Below are 20,723 nucleotides of genomic sequence, written 5' to 3'. Positions count from 1 at the left end.
ACTCACAGTGACGCTTTGAGAGAGTTTATTACAAACACACAAATATAAGAGATTACAGTGGGTAATCTGGTCTGGGCATGGCCGCTGGATGAAGCATTTATGAGCTGCATTAGTTTGATTACTTTAAAATCCTGCAGTTTACAGGCTCGCTCGGTAATCAGATTTCCATCCAGCCCTCTCCCAATAAAAAAAGAAAGAGGCAGGGGCTCTGACATCATGAGGCGGTGGGCGGCGATGGACCATAAAGATCACATGACTTCTACACTCTCACCACCTCAGCACCGGCAGAGAGTTTCCTCTTCCACCGACTTTAAAGAACAGAATAATTGGTTCGTAGAGTCGAACCATAGGAGGCTGTGAATTCATTTATCATTCTCTACTTAAACTTGAACCTGGGCAGGATTGATATTCTTTTCATGTTTTCACCAAATAATTCAGTAAAATAATGAATGAATCTTGTTGGAAGAAATATTCAGCAGATTAGTATCAATGAGTGTTTGAGATTTGGATGAACTGAGGTGTGTGATATCACCAATGTCCTTTTGTTAGTTTGGTTTGTTTTTAAAGCTTTTTAAGATTATGCAAAAACATTTTCATTGATTTCTCAGAGAATAATTTGTGGATCCTGATAAAAAATGGAGAGAATAATGGATCCAGTGAATTTAAATGTGGTTTCACGAGGAGAGTGTTGGGCGGAGATCTGCTCCCAGTGCCACTCTCGTTAAAGATGAATAAACCCCTAACCCCCAGATGAATGCAATTAAGCAATTAACATGTTTCAGACTAAAATATAAAAACCAAAGCGACATAAATACTCAACAGTAGCACAAGTTATGTCTTCATTCCCGTGTGTGTCTTTACGGTTGTGGGTTTGCATCGGTGCACATGCACCTACTAAACGAGGTGATAACGAGGTGCATGTATTTACCGCTAATAATAATAACACCAGTTGTTGTGCAAGTAATAAAAAACAGGAGTTGAACTTGTTATGAGCTGTTAGCAGCAGACACAGCAGGGGGTATTATCACCGAGTGCAACGCATTGTGTGGTTCACACAGTTGATTGTGTTATTGTTGGAGCTGAACTAAGTTTGTGCAGAAGGATGAGAACACGAGGGGCACAGTTAACAACACTATAGTGTGTGTTTAACGTGATAATGAGTCCTGATATAGCTGCTGGTGCATTCATCCGTTCACCTCACATTGAGCGAATTCAATTGTCTGTTGTAATCACACGTGATCTGCGGCTCGCGGGCTTCTTCTTACCAAAGTAACGGAGTACTGAAGCCACACGCAACCTCTGACTCTGCAACTAGCAATCAGGAAGCGCGTGCACGACGGAGAATTACGAAAACACAGGAACGAAGCGCGTGCACAAACGCTTCCTTGTTATTAAATGACCATCACGCGCCGATAGCTCCAATCTCCCATCCGTCCATCTTCCTTTTGTTTTAGTCCGTCCTGCGTTATATATATACCTCCCCTTCTCTTCTCCCCTTTCTTTGTGTGTGTGTGTGTGTGTGTGTGTGTGTGCGTGTGTGTGTGTGCGGGGCTGGGGACTGCTGAATGGCAGCCAATGGGAGGGTTGAGTCCCCTCAGCCTCCTCTCAGCCTCCCTGACATCCACACAGAGAGAAGTGATGCAGCGCGACTGAGACGCGCAGTTGAGGTGGAACAAACCGCGCACACACACACTCACTCACACTCTCTCACACACACACACACTCACATAGACACGCACACACAAAAGGGAAAATCTGCAGCGAACGGATACACTCCTCTTCTCCTGCGACACCACCGAGTCCGGGATCCGTTTTTTACTCCGAGAATAAACTTCATTATCAGGTGAGCGCTGCTTCTTTCACTCCTGGCGTCGTCTGGTGCCACATTACGCGCACGGACTCGAACCTGTGCCGCGGCGGCTGCAGCCTCGTGATGGGTCCCGTTTTATTCTGTGTTCCATCCCGAGCTCCTCTCTCTCTGTTCAGTGACCGATGTGGAAACTGCTGTGTCGCGTTCATCAGGGCGTGTGCGTGCGCTGGAGTCCGTGTGCGTCGCGGACTAATTAGTGGGAGAAGTCGAGGCTTTTTGAACTGGGAATGAGTTTTGCATTGGGAAGTTGTTCGGTTCCCCCGTGGTCGGTGCGTGGCCACAGTGCGGGTCAGCTGCTTCGGCAACTTTTGCGTTCGGCTGCGCGTCTCCGTGCGTCACGCTCATTCACGGTGCGGACACGGAGCGAAGACGTGCCCTTTGCACGTTAGAGCTGAAAGTGACGCGGCCATGCGGGGCCTGAGCACCTAGACAACATCCACCTAGACAACTTCACCCCCCCCCCCCCCTCACGCGTTTGTGTGTCCGTGGATCCGCTGCATCCATCCCCGTCGATGGTCCCCCAGCAGCCGGTGGCGGCTCCACGGGACGCGGGTCGATGCCGGTGGGACAGCGCGCTGTGAGACAAGCGGAGGACTTGTGTCTCCTGCAGTCGAACCCTGATGCTCTGCTGCCTTTCTCTGTCCTTTCAGTCCAGCTGCGTCTCTGTTCTCTGCTCTGGGTTGGGTGGTGGTGGTGGTGGTGCAGATGGTGGAGGTGGTGGTGGTGGTGGTGGTGGGATCACTGGTGGAGTTGACTCAAGTTTTCTAAAACAACATGTCCTCCAGCGTTATTGACAACAACATGATATCAGTGATGTGCCTGTGAATATTTGATGAGCCTGCTGAATAATGCAGGCCGGGCGATAAAATAATTAACTTGGCTTCTTTGCTCAGAAGTTGCAGGTATTGACAGAGTGAAGGGGGGGGGGGGGAGGGGGGGGGGGGCTGATATGAATCTTCCAGGCCTGTGCCGCCGCTGTGCCATCCTGAAAATTGAATCCAGAGCTCGTGAAAGCTCCGCTGTCCTTCCTGTTGCCTGCAGATTGCGCCATGGTAGTTATTGCACCAGCCGGAGGGAATGTGCCTGAAGGCGGCCGAGAAGTTGTTTTGGGGCACACACACACTTTTTAAATTATAAACACTGACGAGGGGAGATTGGGCAACAAGGCGGGGTGTGAGTAAAAACGAAGCCCAGAGCAGATTCCTTGCTTCTTTCATTGTGTATTTCTTTCACTGGATCCACTTCCAGCTTGTTTGCATGAGGCGTCGTAGAGCGGCTCGGAGAGGAAGAGGAGATCCACTGAGCCAGAGCAGGTTCCCTGGTCCAGGTTTTTTCACACGATGGTTTGAAGTTCAGAGATGAAAGGGACAGAGCAGAATCTGTGACTGATCAAAGTCATACAGAAAACACGGCAGGTACTGAATATTTAACGGCTCTGCAAATAGAATTCCTCTATGTATGTGTGTGTGTGTGTGTGTGTGTGTGTGTGTGTGTGTGTGTGTGTGTGTGTGTGTGTGTGTAGGGAGCACACAAGTGTTTATGGTCCTGAGTGTATGGAGACGTTAAAAGTGAGATTGCAGAGCTGATTCGACAGGCAGGGGAATAGACACATCAGAGACATGTGCGTCTTTTAAAAACCCGAGCTCAGATTACAGTCGACAGTCCCTCACATTTCATCTCCCTCATCTTCCCCTCCTCCCGAACACCTCCGCTCCGCGGGTCGTGCACAGCAGCTCAGGGGATCTTCCAAAAACAAGTCTCAATGTGCCGGCTCCGGCCCGGCCCCGTCAGGCGGGTTTACCCGACGGCCAGACCACGATGACCGGTGACCCGAGTTGATCACGTTATTTGTGCTCCAGATGGGCTGCATCATTTTTGATGTGTCCCGCTCATAACAGTGAATGTTTCGAGTCCTCTGCACGCCGGCATCTGGAGCTAATAAAACCACAACCCAGTGGCTGCTGCTCACCGCGAGGGGGGGGCGACTCCGGCCTCGGCTCCTCTCCTCCGCTCTGTGTGGAGACTCGCGGGCCTCTGTTGGGCTCTGCGAGCGGCTCGTGTGTGTGCTTTGCTTACAAATGTGTGCAGTCGGTGGCAGAGAGCACCCCTGGGCCTCGTAGCTCACTAGATGCACCTTGATTGTTTGAGTGCATTAGTCACGCTCTGTGTGATGTGATAATAAATCATGACGTCTGCACTGCTGCTCCGGGATTCCTCCTCGGACTTTCTCCTGCCAGATATTCATTTGGAGACGGTTCTTCAAGCCAACAGGTCTTTTCGTTTCTTTTCTTTTCTAGAGCGGCGCCCCCTCGCTGCTCGGGGCCGACTTCTTTAGCCACTTCACTCAGAATGGCACATTTGACTCCTCTCCCCCTGCCTGGCGTTATCTTTCTATTTCTCGAGGCTTCATGTGACCAGTGGAGCAAGTTTCCTCCCAGCACAATGCACAACTTTCTCTCTGCTCCTTGCTAATGAGACAGATTCCCTTCAGAGATGCCTATTTACAGAGCAGCCCGAACCGGAGCGGCACAGAGACCCAAACAAGGAATCCACCGCCACACACATCGTCTCCTTCAGCTTAGACCTGCCACAGGAAGGGGGCGTCCTCACCTTCTCTCTCTGAAGGTCAACCTGAGCCCCAGATTGAATTCTCCACGGTTAAATAAGACGTCAGGAATTAGACGATAAAGAGTTAAGCCACAGAGAGGCTGTTTCTCGACAGGTTTCAGAAAAAGGGATTTAAAAGCTGGTCGGTGGCCAAGAGAGTAGAAGAGAGTAGAACGTCAGCGTGGAGTCGGCACTGAATCCAGGAGAAAGGCCCATTCTGCTCCTCGTGTGCTGAGAAGATAAACACACATGGATCAGACCGTTTACACCTCACTTAACAATGGGTCATTATCTCTGCCGGCTTTGTGCAGGAGAACACCAATTACACAGAACTACACTCATAAATCTGTTTTCAAAGTGCCAGGACAGATATGTGCAGATGAGTGTGTACAGTGTGAGGCTTGAAAGCCGGTGATAAGAGAAGAGTCCAGCTTCATACAGTGTGGCACACGAGGACGGATGTGACTATGAAATCACTTAGATTCATGTCTTTGGGGTGGGAAACAGAGTAAATTGGTGCCAATGTTGAATAATGCAGTCTGCCAGCAGCTTCTTTTTTTTATCCTCCCTCCCTCTTCCCCCTCTAACTGTGGCTTGGCTCCACAGCTTTTCTAATTATGAAGTGGCTGAGAGATAGCTTCACAACTCCCGATGCTGTAGTGGCGGCGAGCGGAGAGCTGGCCGAATAGCAATCTAACCGAATTACCCACAAAGCCTGACAGACTTCAGGAGTTTAGCGAAACATATTTTTGCAAACGTAACATCGCCCACCTACCGATTCAGTCATGACCCACAGACACACAACGTGAAGTGCAACCACACTAAAAGCACACACACGGGCAAAAAAAGAAATGCAAGCAAACACAGTACAAAGAGGGAAGGTGTACAGTTCTCCGCACGCTCCTCAGCACAATTTAACAAGATGTATTAGTCACCCAGGAGGCAGCAGAAAGCCGGGCGTCCACAGTGCGCGGCACACTGCAGGCTGACAGTGGGAGATAGTGATTTACAACAAAGCCCTGTAGACCATGGCACAATTTCAGAGTTGCGGAAATGACACTGGTAAAGCAGGGGGCATGAAAGTCTATCCACCAGCCACGTCTCATTCCTTACACCATTTGCCCTCGGAAGGGGGGGGGGGGGGGAAGAAGGAGGTAGGTGACAAATCCAGTGTTGTAGCTATACCTCACAATGCTGAGTGGAGCCGTGGGAGTCGAATCCTGCCTGGGTGTCATCAAAAGTACGAGAGGAAGGAAGGAAGGAGGGAAGTGAGGAAGGAAGGAGGGAAGTGAGGAAGGAAGGGAGGGAGGGAGGAAGGAAGGAAGGACGGGAGGGCGGGAGGTAGGGATGAAGGAAGGAAGGAAGGGAGGAAGGAAGGAAGCCACCTTCAAGGACACGTCCCTTCTTTCTTAAATGTGAGGTGAAATCGATTTCCTGACCCTGCCAGCGAACCGTTAGGCTCCGGATTGGATTTGGAATTTAATCTCTATATCCAATATGTGCGGGTGAGAAGTTAAGAAAAAAAAAATAATAATCGTCTAATAGTGGAAATCACACAGATCCAGATCACTATCAAAATCTAATCAACTGCTCCGTGGCTCCGGGCGGAGCGCGACATGTCATAAGTGACTCCGCCGCCCCGCTGACAGGAGGTGACGATATCTTTCTCTTGGAATAGTTAAATATGAAAACCCAGCGATTAACTTTTCAAAATGAAAAAAACAAGCCAGTCATTAAAAATTAAATGCATTTGCCAGAATCACATCCTGAGAGTTGCTCGCACACTTTCTCTTCCAGCGCGGGGGCAGCGGCAAAACTTTAAGATGCAACTCACAACTTAATTTAATTATAATTACAGGGAAAATACAGATTTGACTTTCAAAGTGGGGAAATCTCCTCCAACCCAGATGAGGTTTAGATTATTATTGTTAGGCACTAAAGGTCTAGTTCACCATGCATGTTAGAGTTGTCTCTGCTGCAGGAGGACGAGTGTGAGTGAGTGCAGGAGACAGATCATGTCCTCAGGTCCTTTCCCCTCTAGTTGGATTCCTGTCGGTGCAAAGCCCAGAGGCTTAACTCCGGCTGCGGTGAGTGGACTAAACCCCGTCTGGAGCAAGGCTGCTGAACATGACAGTTAATAAGTGAATGGAAGACGAGCAAGTGCATGAAGGAGTTGGGGGGGGGGGGAGGGCGACATTGTGTGTCTGACTTTTGTGAAAGCAGAGGGAAGGAGAGGAGGGGGGGGGGGGGGTAATATTGACAGTGAGATGACGAGAGGGTAATGGCAGATCAGAGGCTCCGGCCACAGGACGAGGAGCTTCAGGGCCCGACCGGAGCAACAATGAAGACAGGAGGCGGTGGAGGAGAAGGGTCGGGCGCTGCATGAAAGAGGAGGAGGACTCTGAAAGAGGAGGAGGAGGTGTGGGGAGAGGAGGCGATAACGATGCTTACTTTACTCCTGCGAGGCAGCCGCACTGAGAGCTGTCAGCTTCAGGCAGCCCTGGCTGGTGGGACGCTGTTGGGATGCCACTTGGCATGTTTACCCCCCAGACACCACTGACAGTATGTGATAGATTGCGGGTGTGTAATTACGCGCCTGTGTGTGTGTGTGTCTGTGTGTGTTTGTTTGCAAGTAGCAGAGCCGGTGACAGTGACGCCATCTGTGGGCTCCTGTGTGTGTGTGTGTGAAACAACCCGAGGTGTGTCTTTGTGTGACTTTTAGCGTGTCAATTTTCCTTGGCAGCGGTGAAAGCGGAGTGATGTGATTTTCCCCTCTAACAGCCTCCAGGAGTAATGATCCAGGTTATTGCAGATGACGTGTAACACCTCGACCTGGCGGGCGGCGGCCCCGGGACAACCTGTCCTTATGGGTTCGGCTTTAGGGACTCGGTTGTCCCGGTGGCAGCGGCGTGTGCCTCTCGCAAACCTGTCACCTTCGGACGGGCCCCTCCTCTTGTGGATAATGGGCTCCTGTCCATATTGTGAATGATATCTGGACTCCATTGTGTGCCCGTTTGCTGCGCTGCACCATTGTCCTGCCGAATGCCTTTGTGAGTTCTCCGGTGGAGGTACAATGTTCCCGCCGTCTTCTGAGCTGCTGGAAATGAACATCAGCAAAGGTCCTGTTTGCCGTCTGTCCCCCAGAGTGAGAAAAGAGAGGTTTCTGCCATTGTTCTGCAACCTCTCAAAACATTAGGATGGTTCATTGTGAGCGGGGGGGGGGGGGGTAGAAAAGACCTCGGCAAAAACGACCTGCCGGATCAAAGCGTGTGCACCGTTCAGAGACGGTTATATTCCAGAGGGACGGGCACAATATGAGCTTTTCTGCCTCAACACGCGACCCACAGCCCGGCGTCTGTATGAGAACAAAAAACCCCCGGGTGTCTCTGAGACAGTGAGGGAACCCTGTCCTCTTCCCGAGGTCATTCCCCGAGAGCCCCGGCAGCTGAACACTGGGCTGCTTGACACGACTAACTGACACCGGGTCTGTACCTGTCCAATTACTGTTTGACGTCTGTGTCCGTCAAAAGACAAATGGGGCAGGACCTGCCACAGGACCTGTAACAGGCAGCCCTCAGAACACACTGCAGGGTGGTGGAGGGGGGGGGGGGGGGGGGGGGGGGGGGGCTGCAAGTGCTTTGCAATAATTGAGTTTGATCTAACGAAGGCGAAGCCAAACTTGGGTTATTGTTTGCCCGAGGACAATGCAGGAGAGTTGAATCGGGGGGGGGAATGCCAGGGGAATTTCTTTGAAATGGAAAAATTGCATTAAACATTCCATTTGTATTAATGATGTTGTGCGTCTCATTATCACCGGTGCTCTCAGCAGCTGCAGCCGTAACCGCCGGTGGAGCTCGGGCTTGGAGCGGCACTCCGAGCGCTGATATTAAAGGCAACCGAGCCCGAGGCGCATTGAAGCCGCCTGTGATGCCACTGAATGGATGAATCAAGCCTTATTCTCAAGCACAGTGTCTAGACCTTTGGTCCTACGAGACATCAGTCACTCAAGTTACTCACCAGCAGATCCAATTAATCACAGCCTTGATTCAATCCGAGGGTCGGGCCTCCCGGCTGTAAGCCTCTAAGTGGGTTTTAAGAGAGCCGGAGTCGGCCCGGTCCTCTGAAGGGCCGTCTGTCTGCCGGGGGGGGGGGGGGGGGGGGGGTTAGTGACACTTCAGAGGTCAAGGGTCAGACTCACAGAGGCAGGTGGAGTGATGGAGGTATATGTAAGCACACACTCGTGCAGAGGAGGACCTTTACACTCAGCTCGCCACTCGTCAGCCTCCTACACAAACACCGGCAAACAACCACGTGTGTGCGTGTGTGTGCGTCCATGCGTAGACACACACACACACACACACTCTTAGAGAACACAATGTCGGAACTCGACCTAGCAAAGCAGAGTGGATCTCCTCAGTCTCATAAATAATGGACGTTGGCGAAGCATCTGTCAACTTTTCTGTCAACCCTGTTCCAGATGGGAGTCAGACACACACACACACGCACACACAACAAACCTCCGTCCAGTTTGTGTGTCCTGCCCCCCCGCCCTGTTTACATCAGCACGCTGACACCCCTGCTCACCTACACGCTCTCGACTTATCATCTGATTTATTAGGTCCTGCACCCCCGCCTTCCTGCAGCTCCTTCCTCTTGCACCCGCTCGCCACCACGTGCTCCGCGGACCTCCTGTGGTTCAACAAACACAAGTTTAAAAGATACAGTCTGGTCTCTATTTAAATACACACACAGATTCCCCCCCCGAAAGCTGTTTGAGTAAACGCTCCAGCAGCCCCCCCCCCGCTCGGTGGCGGGGGCCGTGGTAAACACACTCCTCCACATGTCTGTTGACTTAAACGTGGCACAGCTCACTTCACATTAAACACTCGCTGTGTGTTCCTTCCCGGTGCAGCCACTAAGTCACACGTCCCCGGCATCTGGCTCGGGGAACTCTGGGTGTGTTGTCCACGGGCACGAGGCCAGGAAGGGGACGGCGGCGGTGGCGGTGGTGGCGGCGGTGGCGGTGGTGGCGGCGGCGGCGGTAGCCTGAGTCTCCTGCTGTGCCTCCCTTCCCCCCCCCGTGGCAGCTGGGTGGCAGGATGAGTGGGCCGGGTGCTGCCGGGTGGCGGTTACTGTACGGCTGCTTTATGGAGCCGTACAGCACTGTCTTCCCGGCCCTTGTCGTAATAGAGGATTCAGCTCATAAAGCAGCTTCATGATTTGCAATGAGCAGAGTTAGAGGAGAGTAATGAAGGTGTAAATCAACGGAGCCATTCTTTTTTCCCTTCTTCTTGTTCTTTTTCTTCTTCTTTAATCTGACATTGGCATCCTCTCTCTCTCTCTCGCTCTCTCTCTGTCGTTCTTTCTCCTTTCTCCTTTGTCCCCCCCCTCCTCCTCCTCCTCCTCCTCTTCCTCCCCCCCCCCCCCCCCAGCCCCTCTCTCCCTTTGCAGTAATGGAAAGCCTGGCACTCTGTAATAAAGCAGAGAGAGCAGCAGTATTAGTAAACAGTCTCCGCAATCATTCAGCCAAGTCCATCTCCTTTATTCTGTGTGTGTGTGTGTGTGTGTGTGTGTGTGTGTGTATTTCATACCCCTGTACGGTGTTAGGGTTGTGGGGGGGGGGGGGGGTGAATGAATGAGGAATGGAATGAGGAGTATTTAATTCCAGTCTGGAAGAGGGAGCGGCCGAGACTATTTGTTGAGCCTCCTCATAAGAACGCCTTTGTTTTCATTTTTGTTTTTCACAGAGGTTCTAAACAAAAAACCCATCTCCCCATCACCCCCCCCCCCCCCTCCCCCCTCCCCCCTGCTCCTCTCTTCTCAATGGCGGCGCTGGGAATGTTGATGCAAATTGGCAGCGAACAAGCTCCGCACAGAGGAAGAGGACCACACAGCCGTCAGCGGGGCACCGGGGGGGTGGGGGGTGGGGGGAAAGACGCCGTCAGAATCTTGAAAATAGGAACTGGCACTGGAAGCAGTCATCAAAAGAGAGGGGTCCAGTACTCCTGAGTTAAAAACGCCTGGGCTGGGAGTCATGTTAAAATTCTGATTCCTCGCTCCAAATCGATCGTATGGCTCCCTGCTCTCCAATCTCCGTGGTCACCTTTGCTATAAAGTGGGGTATTACTTCTATAATGCAGTAGGGTTTCATTCTGTGACCAGTGAGGAGAGGAAGGAAAGGAATCCTATGTGCTGATCTCAAAACACAAAGAAACGATGGCGGAGGGAAAATGAAGGAAGGAGGCCTGACCATGAATTCCAGATATCCACCACACGTATGTTTGTGTATATGTGTCTAATTCTATAGATATAACATGTCAGCATTCCAGTTCCTGAGCGAGATTAGTGGCTTTGACGTCCGCCCGTGACATTGGGTTGAATTATTTCCCCGTCTGCCTGTTAAACTGGAGGTAGCCTCCGTGGACACGTTAATGCAGTATTGATTGTTTATCTGTAATAACACCGTGCTGGTGACAAGATGGGAGGGATGGGTAGGGGGGGGGGGGGGGTCCGGAGCGGGTTCGGGGGATGGAGGCGAGGGTGTGCGGCGGGTGCAAGGTGCTGATAGATAACACACTATACCCTCTTTTGACTGGTGGCTGGCGATGGGGAATCTGGGGGTAGAACGAGGTGGATGAACACTTCCTATCTGGCAGGAGTCCAGGTGTGAAATGGGAAATAGAAACTGGGGCGAGGACGTCGGTGCAATGTGGCCGCTGCTCGATAAGGCCCGGTCTCCTGTCGCCGAATAATTCAATCTACCGCTTCGGACCATTCTGGAAAACTTCCCCGGTTCCAGTTCCGGCGTGCACCCGCTCTGCTGCCCCTGGGCCTGGAGCCCATATGGCCGGCGACAGCGTCTCTCCGTGACCTATGGGCCGGGGGCCTGTTGTCGAGCCAACCCCCCCGAGGAGCTCGGTAATTACAAATAAGCCGGAAGTCGCGGCAGCCACGAGGAAAAGGTGAGCGTGATTAAAGATGTGTGCACAGCAAAGTTCAAGGGGTGCTCCAGCGGCATGCCGGCGCAGTGAATCGTGTGCCTCCGCGCCGCTCCGGAATCAAACGCTAACCGGGATCAATCGTGGCTTCGCTGTTCATTAGAGTCGTCCGCTCCCGGGAGCGGCAATGAAAAAGGAAAGCTTCCCATCACAGCGCTCATTTCAGTGATGAGGCATCCGTCCCTCAGGGATAACTAGCCGAGGTAAATAAACATGAGTCAGAGTTAAGGTCAGAGGAGATCAGGGCCGTCTGTTGTTCATCTCCGAGGACGCCCTGAATCCCTTCTGACGTGATTGGATTGAAAGCTTCTGCAGAAAGACTCTCATTCTGCAGCAGCGTCGACTCACAGGGAAGCGCCAGAGAAAAGAAGACAACAGAAAATATCCCTCTTTCATTTCTGCAAGGAGCACCGCTAACCAATTGTGTTTTTCTACACGAGGCGTTTTCCGAATTCAGATGCCATTACAAATCGTGCGGCTCATTCTCTGAACGGCATTCATACAATTTGTATTATTTTTCATTTGTGTTTTTATTTCTCATCCCGGCGCCGGGGGCTGATACCCTGGCAGAAGTCCTGCCCGTGACAAATGGCTTTCTCACCACTTGAACGCCTCGCTGGTTTTTAGTTGGGAGCAGTTTCAGAGTTTTTTTGGTCCAATTTAAAAAACAGTCAAAAGCCGGAGAGTGTCGTGTCGTGTGTCTCGGTGTTGGAGTGTGTGTGCGTGAAGCCTCCTCTATTAACTATGTAAAAACAGGAGCTCCTAACTGTCGCTGTGTTATTTTATGGGGGGCTCGGAGGAAAGGTCATTACTCTCCGTCAAGGGGCGAAACACATTTTCTCCTCGCAGCTTCTTTTTATTAGAGCCATATTTTAGGTGTGTGATGTCTTTGTTTTCGCTCCAATGTATTACTATTGGTGTTGTGCGACAATTGTGTGTTTGTGGCTGTCTCGCCCGCTGACCCGCTGATACAGTCGATAGACGCCCGGGATGGAAATGTGCTTCCACGTCCTTCCCTCTCGTGTAATTGTCACAACGGGGGAGACGGAGACAAACGTGGTAACACAACTCCCTCGCTGATTTTCAATTCACTGTGCTAAGTCTGACCTTTGAGTCGTCCAATCAATGGATCCGATTCCACAGACGCACTATCCATTTAAAAGCAAAGGGCCGCAGCCGGATCTAACACGCTGCCCGGGCGGTATTAATAACCGGTAAACAACGCTATTGATATAGAAATAACAGATTTTAATTAGCTGACGTATTGAGAGTATTATTTATATATCGATGCAGCCCCCTGTGCTCCAGACGGTTCAGGGGCTAAACGCTCAGAAACACAGACTCACACTCGACTGCACACGCCACACACAAGCACTTGGGAAGCAAACACCGATTTGCATAGAGACGGAGGCTCCCATAACCACCAGTGTATTACCACAAAGGCCACAGCGGGGGAAAGCAGGAAGCCAGCAGACCCCACCATTGAGCCTCTCCACCCCCCCACCCCCACCCCCCCCCTCATTGTCAGTGTCTCTGAAGGAAACTGTGTTAGACCACACGGCCGCACCGGTGACAAAACATGTGCAGGAAGGCAAAGAGCCGAGGACGTCTCATCTGCTCACACGTCCAGCCATCATCCGTCCTCTCTTTGCACACGAGGGCGACCACATCTGTTCTCCACCCGGGCACCAGGCGTGATTAATCTTCGCGAGAGGACATTTAGCGGAATCAGACCTCCATTTATTAGCCCCCGGCGCGGGACTGGAGAAACTGGCGAGGGGAGATAATGACTTTAAGCTCCCATTTAGTCAATTAATTCGGGGGAAGTGGAATCCGAAGCGGCCTCGCTAAAAAGTGAGAGTCCGTGTTGTTTACGATGACACAGTTCAAAACCATATCTCAGGGCTGAACGTCATTATTTGGCACTGGAGTCGGCACAGAATGATGCAACTCTGAAACACCGGGAGGAGGAGTGACTGGAGGAGTGGAGGGGGCCTTTAAAATAAAGTGCCAAAGGGGCCTCTTCAACTGCGGTTCCACTCTGTGGTAAACACCGCCATAAACACCGGTGCAAGTTCACCGAAGCCCCGACCTTGTTTTTGTCAAAGCGACAAAGAAAAAGGGGGCGAGCTGCAGGAGAGAGAGAGAGAGCGGAGAGCTGGCAACCGGCAATTTGGGTCCAGACGGTGGAGACGTTGGAATCCAGTGCACCGGAGCACGGGTTACCTCAGGACCCCTCGGCGAGTTCCAAACTGGGCCACTCCGACGAGGCCTGAGTGATGCGAGCGCCGCTGAATGATGGCACCGTGGAAATAACTAGAAAACAGGGAAAGAATCGGGGGCTCTCATTGACTTGGCCCAGATTGTATGATTTATATGGGTTATTTGGTATGCATTTGGGCAGCCAGGCCCGGTAATGTGTTTGCAGTGAGCTGTGGAGCGCGGCACCGGGATGAATGCTGTGGGCTGGGCGCTGCCTGTGACAGGGAGGGTGTGAGCTAATCTGTTTGGGTTACTGTCACTCAGTCACCTCTGTCATGTGATCGAGATACCGACCAACCGCGGAACTCCCTCGTCCAAAAGCGTCTCTTTTAATGCACACGTGTTTGTTTTGTGAAGGAAAATAAGTTTATATCTCAACATTTCTCAAGTTTTGTGTGTAGCAGATCCTTTGTGTCGGTCGGAGTGCGTTGACGTGTTGTTAACGCATCTTGAGGTGAACCTAATGTGCTATTTAGAAGCAGAACCAGGGCTCAGAGACCCGTTAACTAAATCTCGGTGCCGTTCAAGTGTCGTACGTTGAATCCTAATTTTCGACTCGAGGGGGGGGGGGGGGGTCGGTGTTTTCAACATCCAGTCGGGAATCTGCGTTTCAGCTTTGCATTCCAATTTGACTTGGGGGATTTTTTTCCAGCTGTATTTTCGTGTTGATGATTCTTTCCTCCCGCAATCTGAACACATCTTTTACTTTCCTTCGTGGTAATATCCCCCCATCTGTCTGAAATCTCCTTTTTTTAGTGATCAATTTCCCTCGCCTTAATCTGTGAGGCGTGTGCGTCGCATTGGAGTGTGTGTGTGTGTGTGTGTGTGTTGGGGGGGGGGGACTTATTTCCAAGACACTGCGGCAGTGTGTCTAGACTGTGTTTCTCAGCTAAATAAAAGATCGATATGTATTGACAGGGCTGTGAGGGAGTCTTTTTTCCTGTGTGACAGCATCTGTGTCCGTTCTGCTGTAAAGACGAGGGACACACAGGGACTTGTTTTCATTCTGCTTCTTGGTGTCTTGCCATTGGAACCTCGGTTGTGAACCACTAACCCACATGGGTAAGGGAGACAAATGGGAAGCCGTGGATTTGGGTCGAGCGCACCGGCTTCCCAAATCCACACCTGGGACTTAAAGCCGTAAACTTCTCCCCGCGAGCAGAGTCACATCGTGAATGACACAGAGTCCGAGGCTTCTTCACAAAGTCGCTGTGAGATGAGGCTAGGAAGAGGAGGAGGAAGAGGAGGAGGAAGAGAGGGGGAAGAGGAGGAGAAGGAGGAGAAGGCGAGGAGCTGCTGGAACGACTCTCTGCCGACACCTCCACACATTAGCAGCCTTTAAGGGCCTCCTCTGTGGATTGTGACATGGCCACGTTACCTGTGGCACCAGTGCCTAACCCCCCCCCCCCCCCCCTTCTCTTTCCCCTTGCTCGCCCCCCCTGGCTGACATTTTTCTCTCTCACTTTTAATTGCACCCCCGGGGCTCTTTCTGGGTTGCTGTGGAAGTCTTCAGCTCAACAGGCGCGATAGGGTGCTTTGCCTTGTCGCTCATATCCCTCGTTAGGGTGAAAATAAAAAAAATAAAAACAGAAGGAGAAGGTGGGAGCGGCAGGAGGAGGTGAGACAGAGGGAGGACGAGGAGGAGGTGAGACAGGGGAGGACGAGGAGGAGGAGGCCTGGACACTAAGAATTCTCCCTCAAGGCTACATTAGCCTAAAATGCCACCCAGGCCTGTTGTGTGCAATAACACACGTGCACTGGAAAGGCCATTAGCCGGCCAGATCCAATATGGATTGACAAATACATTTGTGGGTCTCTCTGCGTCGCTGTCTCTATCCTCACTGCCCCCCCCCCCCCCCCCCACCCGTGTTCGATAAAACCAATAGATACATTTAATAGCTAATTGTGGTGATTCAAAATGTTATCCCAGGCAATTCTTTGAGCGTGGAATCACCGGGCACTCGATGAATCGGCAGCAGATGCATTAATCTTTCTTAACCCAGCACCCGAAACAACGCACAAGTCTTATTGCTCCACACAAACAATCTGTGACCGGCAATTTAAAGCAATTTACTTTTTTTCATTTTTTCATCAACCATTTTTTTTTTGTTTCTTTAATGCAATTAAACGGCACATGATGTGAAGCGTAGACGGGGGGGGGGCGGGCGAGGGAGCGAGCGAGGCAGAGCGAGGGAGTGTGAGAAAATAAAGGCCGCCTTGTGCTTGTTGTAAACACTGCCTCTTAACTGGGAGAATATAATTACAGTGTCATGTTCTATTACACACCTTCATTATGACGGGGGTGCTCCGTGGGAAAGGGAAAGAGGAAAGAGGAGACCTGTGGCTCTTGTTCAGAAAGCCTCCACAGCGGGGGGGCGGGGGGGGGGGGGGGGGGTCCAGGACACACTCAGTCCCACTTTGGTGCTTCTTCCTCTGTGTCCAATTACAACTGTGGTTCATTGTGTCCATTTGTGTAGTGACAGTGACACGGTGTGTGTCACCGTGACCTCTCCTCAACACGGTCAGACGGCGAGAGGAAACAGAGCAACACCCCGGACATGTTGATAAAAATTATTAGCGATAAAAAACTTCCCATAAAAAACAAGAAAGCACAAAAGGTCAAAGTTGGACTTGGATGGATGCCTGCAAGGTACAATTTTATGCAGTGATAATTAACTCCTCCCTGGTGCTCACCCCTTCAAACGGTTGTGTGAGCGCTCGTGCTCCTTGACCTCTCGGACTGATTATCAACAATAAGAAATGTTGTCATTAATCTGGTTAATTAACTCGGTGCCAACAGAGAAGAAGAAGTCTGACATTACCAATTAGACTCAAGTCGAAAGAAGCCGAGGACTCAAATCCCGTCTAAGTCTCCTTCCATCTTTTCCTCTGACCTCCCTCTCGTCCAGTGCAAACACAAAGAGGCAGGCACTTTGTCCTAGCCACTGGGCTACATGTGGCACCAGCGCATTCTTAACTCAGAGTGACATTCTTTTTTATTTGACGTCGCAAAATAAAGCTTTAGCTGACTTACTCCCGGTCCCTTGTCAGGAGAATTATCAGGGCATGGAGCCGTACAAGATGGCTTCCAGGGTTTGACAAATGTGGTCAAGGGGTGAGCGCTCCTCGGGGACGGCGGGGCCCTCCATACAGAGCCAGCATTAGCTTTTCCACGGTGACATTATGAAGAAATCCATCGGAAAAGGCCGGCGTCCCGGCGCTGGGGGACTGGAGGTAGAAAGCTTCATGAGTCCACCCCCGAGACCGACTGGTATTTCCAACCACGCAGAAGCCTCGAGCAAATCAATAGCTCAGAGTCCCACATGCTCCTCACCAGCGTCAATTAAGTAAATTCATAAAGTCGAGTGTGCAGGGAGTTGGAGGGGGGGGGGAAGGAAAAAAAAGGGAAATACTAGAGGAAGGGCGGGGGGGGAGGGGGGTGTGGGGGGGGAATCATCCAGTCATCTCGCACATTGAGATAGAAAACGGCTCCGAGAAAGTGGAGAGCGCTGGTCTCTCCACGGGTGTTATTAAGAAGCCTGACAGTCCATCTCACTTTCACCTGCCTCCATCAGCACACGCACTGCTGACCTGCCCCCCCCCCCCCCCTCCCCCCCGCCCCCATCCCATCCCATCCCCGTGCTGAGCCAGGCAGAGGACACATGCAAAGTGACTGGCTTTCAGCGAAAAGCCCGGCGATAATGCATATCAGCTCGAGCCCATGCAAGCAGAGTAGGCAGAGACAAGGGGGGGTGGGGGTGGGGATTGGGGGGGGGGAGTGCTATAAACTGCATGGCATGAGGGAAAAGAGAACGAGGGGACCTAACCCCGCGGCTTCAGCAATGTGCCTCATCAGGGGAAAGCAGGAAGACAGGTAGCGTAATGGATGGGACTGCTGACACGGCTCTGACAGGACGATCCCCCCCCCCCCCCCCCCCCCCCCCCCCCGAGTGATGTCAAGGTAACTGCATCTGATTTCAAACCCCCCCAAAACTTTTTCAGCCGGTGCTCCTGCATTAGCATGGCTGCTCGAGGTCAGGGATCTGTTTTTGGAGAAGTTGAGTGATTGGGCCGATCTGAGGTCAGCGTGTTCGCTCGGAGGTCGTCCTGCAGTGATCACCTGACTACTTTCCACCTGAGAGCGTGGAGAGAGAGAGAGAGAGAGAGAGAGAGAGGTTCTCTGACCGAGCCTGAGAGGAAACTCACTGAGACTGACCCAGAGCGCCTTCCCTGATTACAGCCTCAGAAAATCAAGCTGACAGCCCGGTGAAGGTGACGGAACCCGACCTGAACCTGGAGATCATTTCAGAATGTTAGTTTGAATCCAGACACACGGGTCCTGATGGTCAGCTGAGGTTAAGGAAACAAGGAGCTGGCTTCTAATGCTGGAAAGTGATTAATTCATGAACTGATTCGATTTTCATCTTCTCTAGGACGTTGGTAAAATAAGCCAACCCTCTGTGCCCCGATGCATTCTGGGACTTGGTTGTACCAGTGAAAAGTAAACAAGACAGTCAGTCCCTCACTCAAACTATCAAACTCTCCATCATGTTTGGAGCCGACTCCTTCTTCAGCTCCGATGTCTTGACAGTCGGGCACCGGAGTGAAATGTGCAGCTTGTGTATTTGTGTTTCATGGAGTCGACACAGCCGCTCGGTCCCGGTCGATGTGGCGAGACGTGTGTTTGTACCGAGCTCAGCGGTGGCTCTGTGAAAATGGCTTGATGCCTTTTCTCTTCATTCGTGTTGGAGCAGATTTTCAGATACTAAACTTAGCGCTCCGAGACAAAGCTGTGGTATTGTGACAGCTCCACCCCCCCCACCCCCACCCCACCCTTCCTCCTTTAAGCCGGCACCTTTCCTCTCACTCCTCTTCTCTCGCTCCATTTCCCTCGCTCCCTTCAGTCGGGCCGCCTCCTCGGCTCCGGCATGCAGGTCAGCGTACTTAATTCATGTCCTCCGACACGTTTCCTCATTCACTAACACACTGTGTGAGGGCAGTGGAGCAGACCTGCCATACAGAGGCGCGAGACTGCACCACCCCCCCCCCCCCTCCTCCCTTCCACATGCCTTCTGAGAACAAGTGATACGGAGGAACGTTGCTCACGCTCCCCAGCCGACTCGCTGATAACCCTCCTACCGAACCACAGCCCGGCAGCCTGGATATCGCCCCGAATAATGAGAACAAAGCAGAATACATGGCCTTCTTCTTCTCTCTCTACCTCCTCCTCCTCCACCTCCTCCTCCTTGTTCCGTTTCCTCCTCACCTTCGCCAGCGCCTTCCTGCGTCGGCCTTTTGGAGGTAGAGGGACGGGGAGATTCCGCTGCCCACACCAGGGCCTCTTCTCCGTGGTTTTGCAAACAGTCATTTTGCTCAGTATCTTTACACTGATCTCGAGGTAATAAACCGGGGTTGACATTGCCCCGGGTCTCCATCGGCATTCTGCTCGCTGTGACAACAAAGTGTACCAAAGCAGATTGTTTAAAAAGATAGAGCGGGGGGGGGGGGGGCTGCTCCATATAGAGCCGCGCACTCTATTAGATGTTGATTCAGAGGCTCAATGGAGATAAAGCAGCTCCACACGTTCTGTACGAGATGTAAGCTCCATACGTTGATGTGTAAAATGTCTAATCTGATATTTATCAGGTTAGGCGGCACTCAGCCTTCTTATCAATCAGATGACTGACATTCAACATACAGTAGGCGTGTGCACACGCATGTGTATCGGGGCTCGTGTGGACGTGTGTGTGGGGGCGGAGGGAATCAATCCCACGCCGCGGAGGAGGAGCGGCCGACCGCTTTTTAATCTTTTGGATCTGGAGTCTGTGCTCGACCTCGACCTGAACATTCAGAATCCAGGTTTTTTCTTTCTGATTAACTGTTTGGTTTATCAAAAGCATCTCAAGGTGCTGAATTCTATTAGCCTCAAATAAAAAAATAAAAATTGAATTTGAATGACACACAACAGAAAAAGTGGAAAAACCTTCACACTCAAGACGCTGCATCTCTGGAGAACCTTGGAATATTTGCTCGATAAAAGACTTGGTTGACCGAATATTTCTCTTTGGGCCAAAGACAGAGATGGAAACTGAACGTGAAGCTAATTAGGAAGTAAATTATATATCATCAAACAAGAGGGCTGTAAATAAAGGTGCTCTTTAAAACCATGTTTGCTTTGGCACTTTATTTCTGCAGTAGATTTTATAAATCAATTATACAAACACAACTTTACAGATGCAGAAACCAGCCTGTTGAAATTATACTAATTTCATGTTTGCAGTTTTTTTTAGGGATCATTGAAGGCACATTAAAAATCAGGAGTAGCACAATACGACAATATAATGTATTTAATGTGACAACTTTCATTTTGTATATTATGCTTCCATCGTTTTTAGATCCATCTTTATTTTCTTCTTCATACATCTTCAAACTGAGTTTCCACCGCTCCTCCAGAAATCTCTCGTCTCCATCTCACTGCTTCCTCCCCTCCCAGTATTGACTCTGTGTTTCTCTGTGTAGCTGTTACAGGTGCTGGTTGCCTCCAGTGTGAGCGCGAGGAGCCGTCCCTGCGTCTGTCGATCACAGCATGAGGTCCGACCCGACGCTCTGACCGAAGAACGCCGGACGCAGACCCCCCCCCCCCCCCCCCGAGCGGCGGAGACCAGAGAAGGTCGCGGCGGTGAGGTCATGGACAGAGGGAAAGTGTGCGTGCTGATGGTGCTGTGGGCCGCGGCACACCTCAGCTGCCCGGGCCAGGGGCTCCGGGCCCTGCGGAGGACTGCGGGGGGGCGGAGGGGGCCCGCGGGCCTCACGGGCCAGGACGCCAACGGAGTGCCGCTAAGACGCTCCAAGAGAGGCTGGATGTGGAACCAGTTCTTTCTGCTGGAGGAGTACATGGGGACGGACATGCAGTATGTCGGGAAGGTAACGGCACCGTCCTGGTTCTTCACACATCTGCACCACATCTGCACCACATCTGCACCACA

At 51.5% G+C, this 20,723-nt stretch overlaps 1 protein-coding gene across 1 annotated transcript in view; it reads left to right on the top strand.

The window, feature by feature from the left end:
• Positions 1-1,677: 1,677 nt before the first annotated feature.
• Positions 1,678-20,723, top strand: part of LOC133932984 (cadherin-6-like) — a 41,141-nt gene continuing 22,095 nt past the window's right edge. The window contains exons 1-2 of the mRNA XM_062379913.1: positions 1,678-1,843; positions 20,257-20,661. Coding sequence (XP_062235897.1) covers positions 20,425-20,661 — 237 coding nt within the window. The 5' untranslated portion in view covers positions 1,678-1,843; positions 20,257-20,424. The remainder of the gene's footprint in view (positions 1,844-20,256; positions 20,662-20,723) is intronic.

The sequence above is a fragment of the Platichthys flesus genome, chromosome 21 (assembly GCF_949316205.1).
Source record: "Platichthys flesus chromosome 21, fPlaFle2.1, whole genome shotgun sequence".
Lineage (NCBI taxonomy): Eukaryota > Metazoa > Chordata > Actinopteri > Pleuronectiformes > Pleuronectidae > Platichthys > Platichthys flesus.
Note: the sequence above shows the minus strand (reverse complement) of the source record. Positions and strands in the feature narration are given on the sequence as shown.